The 13,332-nt window shown below is 43.9% G+C and overlaps 1 protein-coding gene across 1 annotated transcript in view; it reads left to right on the forward strand.

Moving 5' to 3' along the window:
• Positions 1 to 13,332, forward strand: part of LOC140721130 (uncharacterized) — an 80,786-nt gene that overhangs the window by 52,670 nt on the left and 14,784 nt on the right. The window contains 1 exon segment of the mRNA XM_073036006.1: positions 9,566 to 9,833. Within this exon segment, the coding sequence (XP_072892107.1) occupies positions 9,566 to 9,833 (268 nt within the window).

A 13,332-nucleotide genomic window follows, 5' to 3' on the forward strand; every position in this document is an offset into this window, starting at 1 on the left:
TTTTGATTAGACCTACCAAAATGTAGCACCTCACAGATCAGCATTAACCTCCATCTGACATCTTTCTGTCCACTCTTCTAACTGGCTTAAATCTCTCTGCAAGCTTTCAAAACCTGCTTCATTGTCCACAACGCCACCTATCTTAGTATCATCTGCATACTTTCTAATCCAATTTACCGCCCCATCATCCAGATCATTAATGTATATGACAAACAACATTAGACCCAGTACAGATCCCTGAGGCACACCACTAGTCACCGGCCTCTAGCCTGACAAACAGTTATCCACCACTACTCTCTGGCATCTCCCATCTAGCCACTGTTGAATCCATTTTACTACTTCAAAATTAATACCTAACGATTGAACCTTCCTAACTAACCTTCCATGTGGAATCTTGTCAAAGGCCTTACTGAAGTCCATATAGACAACATCCACTGCTTTACCCTTGTCAAATTTCCTAATACTCACTTCAAAAAGTTCAATATGTTTTATCAAACGTGACCTTCCACACACAAATCCACATTGACTGTTCCTAAACAGACCCTGTCTAATCAGATAATTATATATACCATATCTAAGAATATTTTCCGTTAATTTACCCACCACTGATGTCAAACTTACAGGCCCATCATTGCTAGGTTTACTCTGAGAACCCTTTTTAAACAATGGAACAACATGAGCAATACGCCAATCCTCCGGCACCATCCCCCTTTCAAATGACATTAGAAATATTTTTGTCAGAGTCCCTGCTATTTCTACACTAACTTCCCTCAAGGTTCTAGGAAATATCCTGTCAGGACCAGAGACTTGTCCACTTTTATATTCTTTAAAAGCTTTAGTATTTCCTCTTCGTTTATCCTCTTGGTTTCCATAACTACCCTACTTGTTTCCCTTACCTTACACAATTCAATATAATTCTCCTAAGTGAATACCGATGAAAATAATTTTTTCAAAACCTCCCCCACTCCTTTTGGCTCCACACATAGCTGTCCACTCTGATTCTCTAAGGGACCGATTTTATCCCTCATTATCCTTTTGCTATTAATATAACTGTAGAAACCCTTTGGATTCATTTTCACCTTACTTGCCAAAGCAGCCTCATATCCTCTTTTAGCTTTTCTAATTTATTTTTACATTTTTACTTTCTTTATATTAGATTCTTTTTACATTCTTTATATTTTTCGAGCACCACAATTGCTCCATGCTGCCTATATTTATTATAGATCTCTCTCATTTCCCTAACCAAGTTTCCAATATCCCTTGAAAACCATGGCACTCTCAAACCTTTAACCTTTCCTTTCAAACTAATAGGAACATAAAGATTCTGTACCCTCAAAATTTCACCTTTAAATGACCTCCATTTCTCTATTATATCCTTTCCATAAACAAATAGTCCCAATCCACTCCTAAATCTTTTTGCATCTCCTCAAAGTTAGCCTTTCTCCAATCAAAAATCTCAACCCTGGTACCAGTCCTATCCTTCTCCATAATTATTTTGAAACAAATGGTATTGTGATCAAATGGTATGTGCTCCCCAACACTTACCTCCATCACCTGACCTATCTCATTCCCAGCAGGAGATCCAACACTGCCACTTCTCTAGTTGGTACCTCTATGTATTGCTGCAAAAACCTATCCTGCACACATTTTACAAACTCCAAACCATGCAGCCATTTTACAGAATGGGCTTCCCAGTCTATGTGTGGAAAATTAAAATCTGCCACAATCACAACCCTGTGCTTACTACAAATATCTGCTATCTTCTTACAAATTTGCTCCTCCAATTCTCACTCCCCATTAGGTAGTCTATAATACACCCCTATAAGTGTTACTATACCTTTCCCATTCCTTAATTCCACCCAAATAGCCTCCCTAGACGAGCCCTCTAATCTATCCTGTCAAAACACCACCCCGATATTTTCTTGGACAAGCAATGCAACGCCTCCCCCTCTTGCCCCTCCAATTCGATCACACCTGAAGCAACGAAATCTAGGAATATTTAGTTGCCAATCACACCCCTTCTGCAACCATGTTTCACTAATAGTTCCAACATCATATTTCCAGGTATCAATCCATGCTCTAACCTCATCCACCTTTCTTACAATGCTCCTAGCATTAAAATAAATGCATTTAAGAAACTCTCCACCTCTTACCCTCTCTGCTTATCCCTAACAGTGCACGCAACTTTATTATCTTTTTGTTTTCCTTCTCCCCTACATATTTGGTCTGAAACCTCCTACATCAGGGAGGAAGTTCAAATCATCTCTGTGTTAAAAGTCTAACCATCACAGTAACTGAAGGCAGCTGCAGGTTCATGAGGGACGGTTACTGTCAGATTCTGCATTTCTTGTGGCTGCTCATCGCACCCAGGACTGAACCCTGGTCACTGAGCATTGGAGGAGTCTGTACTGCTGATGTTAGCCTTAAACTAGACTGGTGTTTAATATTGTGGATCTGTGAAAGGTAAATCAGTTCTGTATCAAATCCCGTGTCTCAGGTACTTACTGTCTCTACCACACTCACAATGTACACTAGAAAGGCCACTCAGCCCATCTGGTCCTGCCCATGTTTCTGTTCCATATCCGTATATCAAAATCTACCCCTGCTGTTCCCCTCTCACTCTCCCTGAGGTGACAGGTTGCAACTAGTCACCACTCTGTGGGATAGGAGATTTCCCATAAATTTCACAGAATCATAGAAATCTATTTTCCTAAGCTCCATGTACCTATCTCAGAGTCTCTTAAAAGACCCTATTGTATCCGCCTCTACCATCATCGCTGGCAGTGCATTCCACACACACACACACACACACACATCAGTGTTTGCTTAAAAAAAAACTTAGCTCTGATATCTCCTCTGTACCTACTTCCAAGCAGTTTCAACCTATTCCCCCTCGTGTTAGCCGTTTCAGCCCTGGGGAAAAGCCTCTGGATATCCACACGACCAATGCCTCTCATCATCCTATACACCCGCATGATTTTCTCCAGTCTGAATAAGACGATGAGCTCACTGTGGTTTTGACGTTCCCTCCCCCCTCTCCTCCCCTACCCCTCCCCCTCTCCCTCCCCCTCTCCCTCCCCCTCCCCCTCCCCCTCCCCCTCTCCCTCCCCCTCTCCCTCCCCCTCTCCCTCCCCCTCTCTCTCTCCCTCCCTCCCCCTTTGTGTCTGACGTCACTGCCCCGCCTCACTCAGGCACTTAAAGCGACACTCACAGTTAGCGAACCTGCGGTCTCGTACCACAATGCGCCTCTGAAGTGTGACAGCAGGCTAGCGAGTGAATCTTCGATGGTGCAGTGTCAGAAACCAAAGAGTTGCCAGATTGAGTCAGGGCTTTGGGGCTGCAAAGAGAGATGGGGTCTAGAGTTTACGAGGAGGAGGAATCAGACCAACAGGATGTGGCTACAAAAGAAAGATTAGAAGCATTTGGAAACTGGTTGATCGAAAAAAAAGGTGGTTAATTTCTGCAAAATACTGGTGGAAATCAACAGTCAGGCAGCAATTGTGGAGAGGCATAAAAAGGAAACGTTTAGGCCGAGCACCTTCAGCGTGTCTAGCCTGTCTACTCCGCTACTTAGTTGCTCTCTGAATTGCAGAGTTCCTCCAGCGTTTTGTGTGTGTGCGTCTGTGTATTTCCAGCAACTGCAGAATCTCCTGTGTTTTATATCTGCATTTTACTTTGGCATTAGATACACGTTGATATTGAGTATATTGCTTATAGGAGCCGCTTTCTGCGTTAAAACAGCTGCAGATTTTTCTATACACACACGAAAAAATGAGGTATGGACATTGAACAGGTGCTTGCAGAAATATTTAATGGCACCGTGATTACCCATAGGGCCAGGCGTTAAGAATTTCGCCGGCGCTGAAGCGCCGATGAAATGCGCAGGCGTCAGGCTGAGGACGTCCCCGAGTATCACGCATGCGCGCAGTACACAGAAGGCCTTGAAAATGTCGGCTGCGGGTAAGAGCGATTCTCCGTGTTTTTAGCTTAAACACCGACTTCGGGATAATTCCTTTGAATTTCTGACACCGTGACCAGCAACCCCGGGACAGTCCTGCCCTCTTCCCTCTCTCTCAGCCCCACGATCCGTACACGGGCCCCGGGGAGCTTCCGGTTGATGAGGGAATGGGAACCGATGGATCTCTCAGACAGAGCTGAGCTCCAGCTATCTAAATGTAAGGATTAGGAACTCAGAGAAAGGGAACAAAATTTTTTACATCAGCAGTTCAGAAAATCAGCATTAGTACTCTTTTCCATAGATGCTGCCTGGCCTGCTGAGCTCCTCCATTTTTTTGTGTGTGTTGTTTGCTCTACCTCCTCTTGCTCTGGACTTTTCTACCGGTGAGAACATGTTTTGTCCAATTCTCTCTGTGTACATAATGATATCAAACACCTTTGTCTTGGGCAACAAGTAGCTTTCACATCACACATGTGCCAGACTCCGGTGAGACAGGCTACTGCCCTCCCCTTCATATACCATCACTGAGTCCAGCACCGTCAGTCATTGGGGGAGGGTTCAGAGGAAATATTTATGTAGAATACAGAAACTAGTGATGCCTGTTTGCATTTTGGTGATGCAAGAGTTGCTGGAGAATTTGCAAGTGGGAAGAAGTGGAGTGATATTTGGAAATCTGACTTTTTAAAGCATAATTTAGCAAGCAAACCACATATGGACAATGTGCAAAAACTTTGGTGAGAATATCCTCCATTTCCTGTTACAGGCCTGCTACATAGGTTGTGTGAGAGTGCAGATGAACTGGATCAAACCCAGAGGAGATCAAAGTTCCTATTGACAGTGATTTGCTAGCTGTTAAGATGAATACCTCTTTATATAAAATTCACTGTGCACATCTTGTCACTGGGTAAAACATGCACAGTACAAGATTTATCTGCACACTGGTTATTATAAGTTAGAGGGGAGATTATTACAAATTAGAGAGGTATTGGAGGGAAGGAGGGGAGACCTCCAGTGTCCCTGATGCCCTCACCTACAAGATGTGCATCCAGCTGCAGTTTGTAACCCTGCACTTCAATGAGCTGCAACTTGAAATGGGTGAATTCCAGATCATCCAGCAGTTGGAGGGGGTGATAGATGTGACATGCATAGAGGTGAGTTACACCCAAGGTGCAGGACACAGGAAATTGGGTGAGAGTCAGGAAGGGGAATGAGGTTAAATAGCCATTACAGAGTACTCTAGTGGCCATCCCCCACAACAACAGGTGGATCACTTTAGAAACTGTTGGGGGGAATTACCTGGCAGAGGAAAGTCAAAAGGCTGATAGGGGATTCGTTAGTTAGAGGAACAGAACAAGAGGGGACGAATATCCTAGTGGTAAGGCTTGCTAGTGGTAATGAGCAGGGGAGGGGGTGATGTGGTTAAAATAAGTTGTAGGGGGAATGGGAGCCAGAATGACAGAACAGATAGTGGAGAGGGTGAATTGAATTGACTTTATTAGATACATACTTCATAAACATGAGGAGTAGAAATCTTTACGTTACATCTCCATCTAAATGTGCAATGTGTAATTTATAGTAATTTATAATAGATAGTTTGCACATAGGACAGTCAATATAACATCGAAATGCAATTATATCAGCATGAATTAATCAGTCTGATGGCCTGGTAGAAGATGATGTCCCGGAGCCTTTTGCTCCTTTTGCTGTGATACCGTTTCCTGGATGGTAGCAGCAGGAACAGTTTGTGGTTCTGGTGAATTGGGCCTGTTTGTCCCTGATATTCTTTGGGCCCTTTTTACACACCTGTCTGTGTAAATGTACTGAATCGTGGAAAGTAGATTGTGCAATGTATAATTTCCTTGTTTATATTTAGAGACATATTTTGGTGTATAAATGATGAGGGGTATTGAGCGTGTGAGTGGCCAGAGGAGTGTTTTTTCCCCCCAGGGTTGAAATGGTTAATGCCACTTTTCCACACTCCCATAGACCCTTTGTCCATCTCCTGAGTAAATAGAGATGGAAAAATATTTAAGATCTCCCTCATCTGCTTTGTTTCCACACGTGGATTGCCATTCCGGGCTTCCAGAGGACCAACTTTGTGCCTTGCAATCCTTTTGCTCTTAATCTATCACTAGAATCCCTGAGGATTATCCTTCACCTTTTCTGTGACAGCGACCTCATGCCATCTTTTAGCCATCCTGATTTATTTCTTATGTGTTCTCTTGCTTTTCTGATACTCCATAAGAAACGGACTGCCTATCCCTGTTATGGAATTCCATTTTGTGCTTTACCATGGTCTCAATATCTCTGGCAATCCAAGTTTCCCTACAGTTTCAATCTTTACCTTTTATTCTGACATTCCCGCTCTGTACTTTCAAAATTTCGCTTTGAAGGCCTCCCATTTACCAAGCACACCTTTGCCATAAATCAGCCTGTCTCAGTCCACTGTTGCCAGATCCTAGTGTCATAATTCCAGGTGTTGATCCATGCCCTGAACACATCCACCTTTCCAACACTGCTCCTTGTATTGAAATATACAGGGCTCAGCATATTCACTGCACCATGCTCAACGTTTTCATTCCTGACTTTGTCTGAGGCCTGATCAACAACTGTCTCCACAATCCCTCCACTACTTGTTCTGTTATTCAGGCTCCCATTCCCCCTGCAACTTTAGTTTAACCCTCCTTACCCCCACCTCCCACCATGCAGATCTATCACCCCTTTGGCTTTCCTCTCCCAGATCAATAAAAAGGAGGTGCATACCAGGTACAGGCAGATAGGAACAAATGAGGTACTTATGAAATACAGGAAATTCAAGTGAACACTTATGAAAGAAATAAAAGAAGACATGAGGTTGCCCCAGCAGACAAGGTGAAGGAGAATCCTCAGGGATTCTGCAGATATGTTAAGAGCAAAAAGATTGCAAGGGAAAAAAATAATTCTCTGGAAGATCAGAATGGTAATCCATATGAAGGGATAACATAGAGTTGGGGAGATTTTTTTGGCATCCGTATTTACTCAAGAGATGAATACAGAGTCAATAGAAGTGAGGCAAAGCCGCATCAACTTCATGGACCCTGTACAGATTACAGAGGTGGCGGGGTTTGCTGTCTTGAGGCAAATTAGTGTGGATCAATCCCCAGAGCCTGAGAAGTTGTTCACTAGGACCCTGCGGAAGACAAGTGCAGAAATTATTGGGGCCTTAGCACAGATATTTAAATCATCCTTAGTGACAGGTGAGGTACTGGAGGATTGGAGGACAGACAATGTTGTTCTGCTGTTCAAGAAAGGCTGTAAAAATAAACTAGGAAATTATACATTGGTGAGCTCGACATCAGAACTGGGAAAGTTATTGGAATGTGTGTGCAGGAACCAAGTATATACTGTAAGTATTTGGATAGGTGTGGACTGATAAAGGATAGACAGCATGGCTCTCACCAATCTTATAGAGTCTCTTGAGGAAGTTATCAGGAAAGTGGATGAAGACAAGGCAGTGGATGTTGTCTACATGGACGTTAGCAAGGCACTTGACAAAGTGTCAGATGGTAGGTTGGTAAAGAAGGTTCAGTCACTCAGCATTCAAGATGAGACAGTAAATCGGATGAGACACTGTCTTTGGGAGAAGCCAGAGTGTGGTAGCAGATGGGTGCCTCTCTGAGTGGAGGCCTGTGACTAGTGGTGTGCCACAGGGATCAGTGCTGGATCTGTTGTTCTTTGTCATGTATATCAGTAATCTGTATGATAGTGTGGTTAACTGGATCAGCAAATTTGTGGATGACACCAAAACTGGGGGTTTATCGGACTGCGAGAAGACTATCATGGCTTGCAGTGTGATCTGGACCAGGTGGGAAAATGGTTTTAGAAATGGAAAATGGAATTTAAAGCAGACCAGTGTGAGTTGTTGCACTTTCGTATGACCTACCAAGGGAGGTCTTTCACAGTGACTGGTCGGGCATGGAGGAGTGTTGTGGAAGAAAGGGACCTAGGAATACAAGTCCTTAATTCACTGAAAGTGGTATCACAGGTAGATAGGGATGGAAAGAATGATTTCAGCCCATTGCCCTTCATGAACCAAAGTACTGATAATAATAGATGGATGTTAAGTTGACTTCCAGAAGACATTGGTGAGGCCTAATTTGGGGAATTCTGTGCAGTTTTGGTCACCTACCTACAGGAAAGATGTAAAAGAAGTTCAGAGATTTCAGAGAAATGTTGCCATGTCTGGAGGTTATAAGGAAAGATTGAACAAATCAGGACTTTACTCCTTGGAATGCAGAAGATTGAGGGGGAGATTTGATTGTGATAGAGAGGCACAGTTAGTGTTAAAGCAAGCTGGCTTTTTCCACGAAGATTGGGTGGGACGACAACCAGAGGCCATGGGTTAAGGGTGAAAGGCGAAATGTTAAGGGGAACATGAGGGGAAACTTCTTCACACAGATGGTTATCCGGCTGTGGAATGAGCAGCCAGCACAAGTGGTGCATGCGAGCTCGATTTCAACATTTAAGAGGTTTGTGTTGGTACCTGGATGGTAGAGGTGTGGGAGTGGGCTGTTTAAATAGTTCAGCACAAACTAGATGGCCCAAAGGGCCTGTTTCTGTGTTGAAATTTTCTATGATTGTGACAAGAACCTGAAATAATACAAAAATTCACTCTAACCCCTTTTGATAGCTGTGTGAACCAACCAGTCATTTCAGCAGGATTTTTTTATATGGCGTTAAAACTGTGGCACTTTAAGTTAATAATACATAAAAGAAGGTCCCAGCTGCACGTCAAGAAAAACTATTTGTGTGAGACTGTTTCAGTTACTGTGGGGCCAGGCACCCATGCAGCTCAGTGGGAACAAGGAATAATATCAATGGAGAGAGTAAAACTGAGCCAAGGCACAGACTGGAGACGGCAGAAATGCCCCATTCTTATAGAGACAGGAAGAGCATCAGAGAATTGATGGTCATTCCAGATACCAGCACTGTGCCCAGTTAGAAGATGATTTCTCTGTTCAACTTTCGTTGAACCTCACTGTAACAGTGTGATACCAGATCAAACCTTGGCAACTCAAGTAATCTCATCTGAAATGTTGTCCTACACCCATTGATGGATTTTGTAAATCTTTTTACAGGTTAAAAATGAGAAGGAATTCATCTCCAGGAAGCTCAAACACAGCACACCAGTTAAGAAGTGGAGCAAGGAATCCAATTGACCACTCTTCCTGCTCAAACTGTGGGGAGGGATTCACTCGGTCATCTGACCAACTCGCAAGCCCATCATTTTACACAGGAGAAAGGCCTTTCACCTGCTCAGACAGTGGGAATGGATTCACTCGGTTATCACAATTGAAGGTACATCAGCAAGTTCACACTGGGCAAGGCCAGTCACCTGTTCTGTGTGTGAGAAAGGGGTTCAGTCGGTCATCCCACCTGTGGACACACCAATCAGTTCACACCACACTGGGCAGAGGCTGGTCATCTGCTGAAGTTCTGGGAAAGGATTCACTCAGTCATCTGACCTAATGGCTCACCAGCGAGTTCACACTGGGGAGAAGCCATTCACCTGCTCAGAGTGTGGGAAGGAATTCACTGATCCATTCAACCTACAGAGTCACCAGCAAGTTCACACTGGGGAGTGGCCGTTCACCTGCTCAGTCTGTGGGAAAGGATTTACACAGTCATCTACCCTACTGGTACACCAGCGAGTTCACACTGGGGAGAAGCCGTTTACCTGCTCAGTCTGTGGGAAAGGATTTACACAGTCATCTACCCTACTGGTACACCAGCAAGTTCACACTGGGGAGAAGCCGTTTACCTGCTCAGTCTGTGGGAAGGGATTCACTCAATCACACCACCTACAGAGTCATCAGCGAGTTCACAGTGGAGAGAGGCCGTTCACCTGCTCAGAATGTGGGAAGGGATTCACTCAGTCATCCACCCTCCAGAGTCATCACCGAGTTCACACTGGGGAGAAGCCGTTCACCTGCTCAATCTGTGGGAAGGGATTCACACACTTAGCTAACCTACAGAATCACCTGCAAGTTCACACTGGGGAGAAGCCATTCACCTGCTCAGTCTGTGGGAAGGGATTCACTCGGTCATCCACCCTACAGGATCATCTACGAGTTCACAATGGGGAGAGGCCATTCACCTGCTCAGTCTGTGGGAAGGGATTCACTCATTTATCCACCCTACAGAGACATCAGCAAGTTCACACTGGGGAGAAGCCGTTCACCTGCTCAGTCTGTGGGAAGGGATTCACTCGGTTAGCTAACCTGCAGAGACACCAGCGAATTCACACTGGGGAGAGGCCATTCACCTGCTCAGAATGTGGGAAGGGATTCACTCAGTCATCCCACCTACAGAGTCATCAGCGAGTTCACAGTGGGGAGAAGCTGTTCACCTGCTCAATCTGTGGGAAGGGATTCACTCAGTCATTCACCCTACAGAAACATCAGCGAGTTCACACTAGAGAGAGGCCGTTCACCTGCTGAGAATGTGGGAAAGGATTCACTCAGTCATCCCACCTACTGGCACACCTGTCAGCTCACAATGGGGAGTGGCCATTGTTATGAATCCCTAGGTTTTGTTTGCTGTGGACTGTCATTTTAAGAGAGAGAAATAGAGAGATTAAGAAGGCAAATCAGTCTGACTTGCAGCTTGTTTAGTTTTAACCGAGGACACAGACACTCAGAGTCAGACAGAGACGAAGGAGGAAAAATGGAAGGATCAAAACCAGGGAACTAGTGGCCAAGGGTCACTGTTTGGAACTTTCCTTTGCCCACAAGGGTGGGTTAATTATCGATTCACCGTACATCAAATGTGTGGTTGTCACCTTATTTGATCCATAGGAGTGGATCTGATTTGGGGTATCCTGTGGAGAGGACTTATGTGTTAACCCTTGCCTGGCTGTGGTGTGGTAATTCATTTGAAGATGATACCCGTTATGACAAGACAATTCGGGTGATAATTAGTATGTGGATTTGGAAGGATGACAGATAAAATCTACAGCGACTGTTGGTCTCATTTTACCACCATGGAACCTGTGGAATACGACATAATTGCCTTCTCTCAACATTTATCCTGGATTACAAATATCTCTCTCATCACCTATTCTGTGGTTGAACTGAACTTTCATACTTTACCATCTCAAGACTCCAAGCCTTGTTTCCCACGAGCTCAATAGTTTGGGAGTTATATTTATACACATAACGCTCACGAGGAAATCTGCAGATGCTGGAAATTCAAACAACACACACAATATGCTGGTGGAACACAGCAGGCCAGGCAGCATCTATAAGGAGAAGAACTGTCGACGTTTCAGGCAGAGACCCTTCGTCAGGACTAACTGAAAGGAAAGATACTGAGAGATTTGAAAGTAGTGGGGGGAGGGGGAAATGTGAAATGATAGGAGAAGACCGAAAGCGGTGGGAAGAAGCTAAGAGCTGGAAAGGTGATTGGCGAAAGTGATACAGAGCTGGAGAAGGGAAAGGATCATCGGACAGGAGGCCTTGGGAGAAAGAAAGGTGGGGGGGAAGCACCAGAGAGACATGGAAAACAGGCAAACAATTAAATATGTCAGTGATGGGGTAAGAAGGGGAAGAGGGGCATTAACGGAAGTTAGAGAAGTCAATGTTCATCCCATCAGGTTGGAGGCTACCCAGCCGGTATATAAGGTGTTGTTCCTCCAACCTGAGTTTGGATTAATTTTGACAGTAGAGGAGGCCATGGATAGACATATCAGAATGGGAATGGGACGTGGAATTAAAATGTGTGGCCTCTGGGAGTAGTCTGTTGCTGCTGGTTCGTTTCTAAAGTGTTACGGTTTGTAACAAAATGGGGCCTGCGTCTGGGATATGAACAAATTTAAGGATTGATTTGATATCAATTTCATTGAGGAAATCTCTTTTGATTTATTTGTGTGTGGAAAATCAGCAGCAATGGATGTTGATAGATATCTGGAAGTGTGAACCTCTCAGGCATTAGAGGACACCAGAATGATTGAGTTGTTGAGTATTGCTAAAACGTTAATACTTGCTAAGGTGAAATTGACAATGAGGAGGGCACAGATGCAGAGGATAATAGCTGAACATTATGTATCTGAGGGTGTGTTTAAAGTGGAGGAGTTGGAGTTTCCTGAAAGTAAACCTAGTGAGCTTGAGCTCCAGTACAAGTTAGAAAAATTAAAGATGGAGGCAGTTTCAGGCTGGAGAGGCAGAAAAGCAGAAAGAAAATTATCTTACAAAGTGTAATTAAGAGGAAGGCTTAGCAAGCCTATTCTGCTTTGACAGTTGCTGAAGCAGCTTATTATTTATTTATTTATGCTGCCCCAATCATCGCCACTGGGCTATAAATGTGCAGGAGCAGTGTGTAATTCAGTGCTTTGCTCAAGGACACACACGCTGCCTCGGCTGAGGCTCGAACTCATGACTTTCAGATCGCTAGTTCAACACCTTAACCACATGGCCACGCACCACACATTATGACATAGTGAAACAGGCTGTGCTCAAAGCTTATGAGTTGGTCCCAGAAGCAGACAGGCAAAAGTTTAGAAATTTGATGAAATCTGTGAACCAGACTTATATGGAATTTGCTGATGAGAAATTTGTGTGTATTGACCGCTGGTGTACATCTGAACATGTAAATGATGATTTTAACAGCTTGAAAGAGTTGGTTTTAATTGAAGAATTATGTCCCTGATGACATAAAGACGTATTTAGATGGAAATTTAGATGCTGCCACTATGCAGGAATCTGCTGGATTAGCAGAACAGTTTGCTTTAACTCATAAAGTTATGTTTACCCTGAATAAGAGTTTCCAAAAGGCACTTGTCAAGTTGTGGGTAAACCGAATGAGCTCACCCCAGTGGCCTGTACCTGCATTCGGTGAACCCTTTTCCAAAGTTATAGTGGATTGTGATGGCCCATTGCCAAAGACTAAAGCTGGCCATCAGTATCTGCTAACTACTATGTGTACTGCATCCAGATTCCCAGAGGCAATACCTCTCAGAAATATTAAAGCTAAATCTGTGGCGAAGGCTCTTACCAAGATTTTCACTTTATTCGATTTGCCTAAAGAAATCCAGTCTGATCGAGGATGTAGTTTTACATCTGGATTATTCCAGCAGGTAATTTCTGAATTGGGAGCAAAACAACTTGCATCATCTGCGTACCATACAGAATCACATGGGGCATTAGATAGATTTCATTCTACCCTCAAAACAATGATTAAGACATATTGCGTTGGAAATGGAAAAGACTGGGATGAAGGAATACATTTGCTTTTGTCCACAGAAAGATAGTCAGTACAGGAATCACTGGGCTTTACTCCATTTGAACTTGTATTTGGTCGCAGAGTGACCTTTGACATTGTTAAAAGGAAAGGTGGAT

Source organism: Hemitrygon akajei, unplaced genomic scaffold (assembly GCF_048418815.1).
Source record: "Hemitrygon akajei unplaced genomic scaffold, sHemAka1.3 Scf000050, whole genome shotgun sequence".
NCBI classification, from domain to species: Eukaryota; Metazoa; Chordata; class Chondrichthyes; order Myliobatiformes; family Dasyatidae; genus Hemitrygon; species Hemitrygon akajei.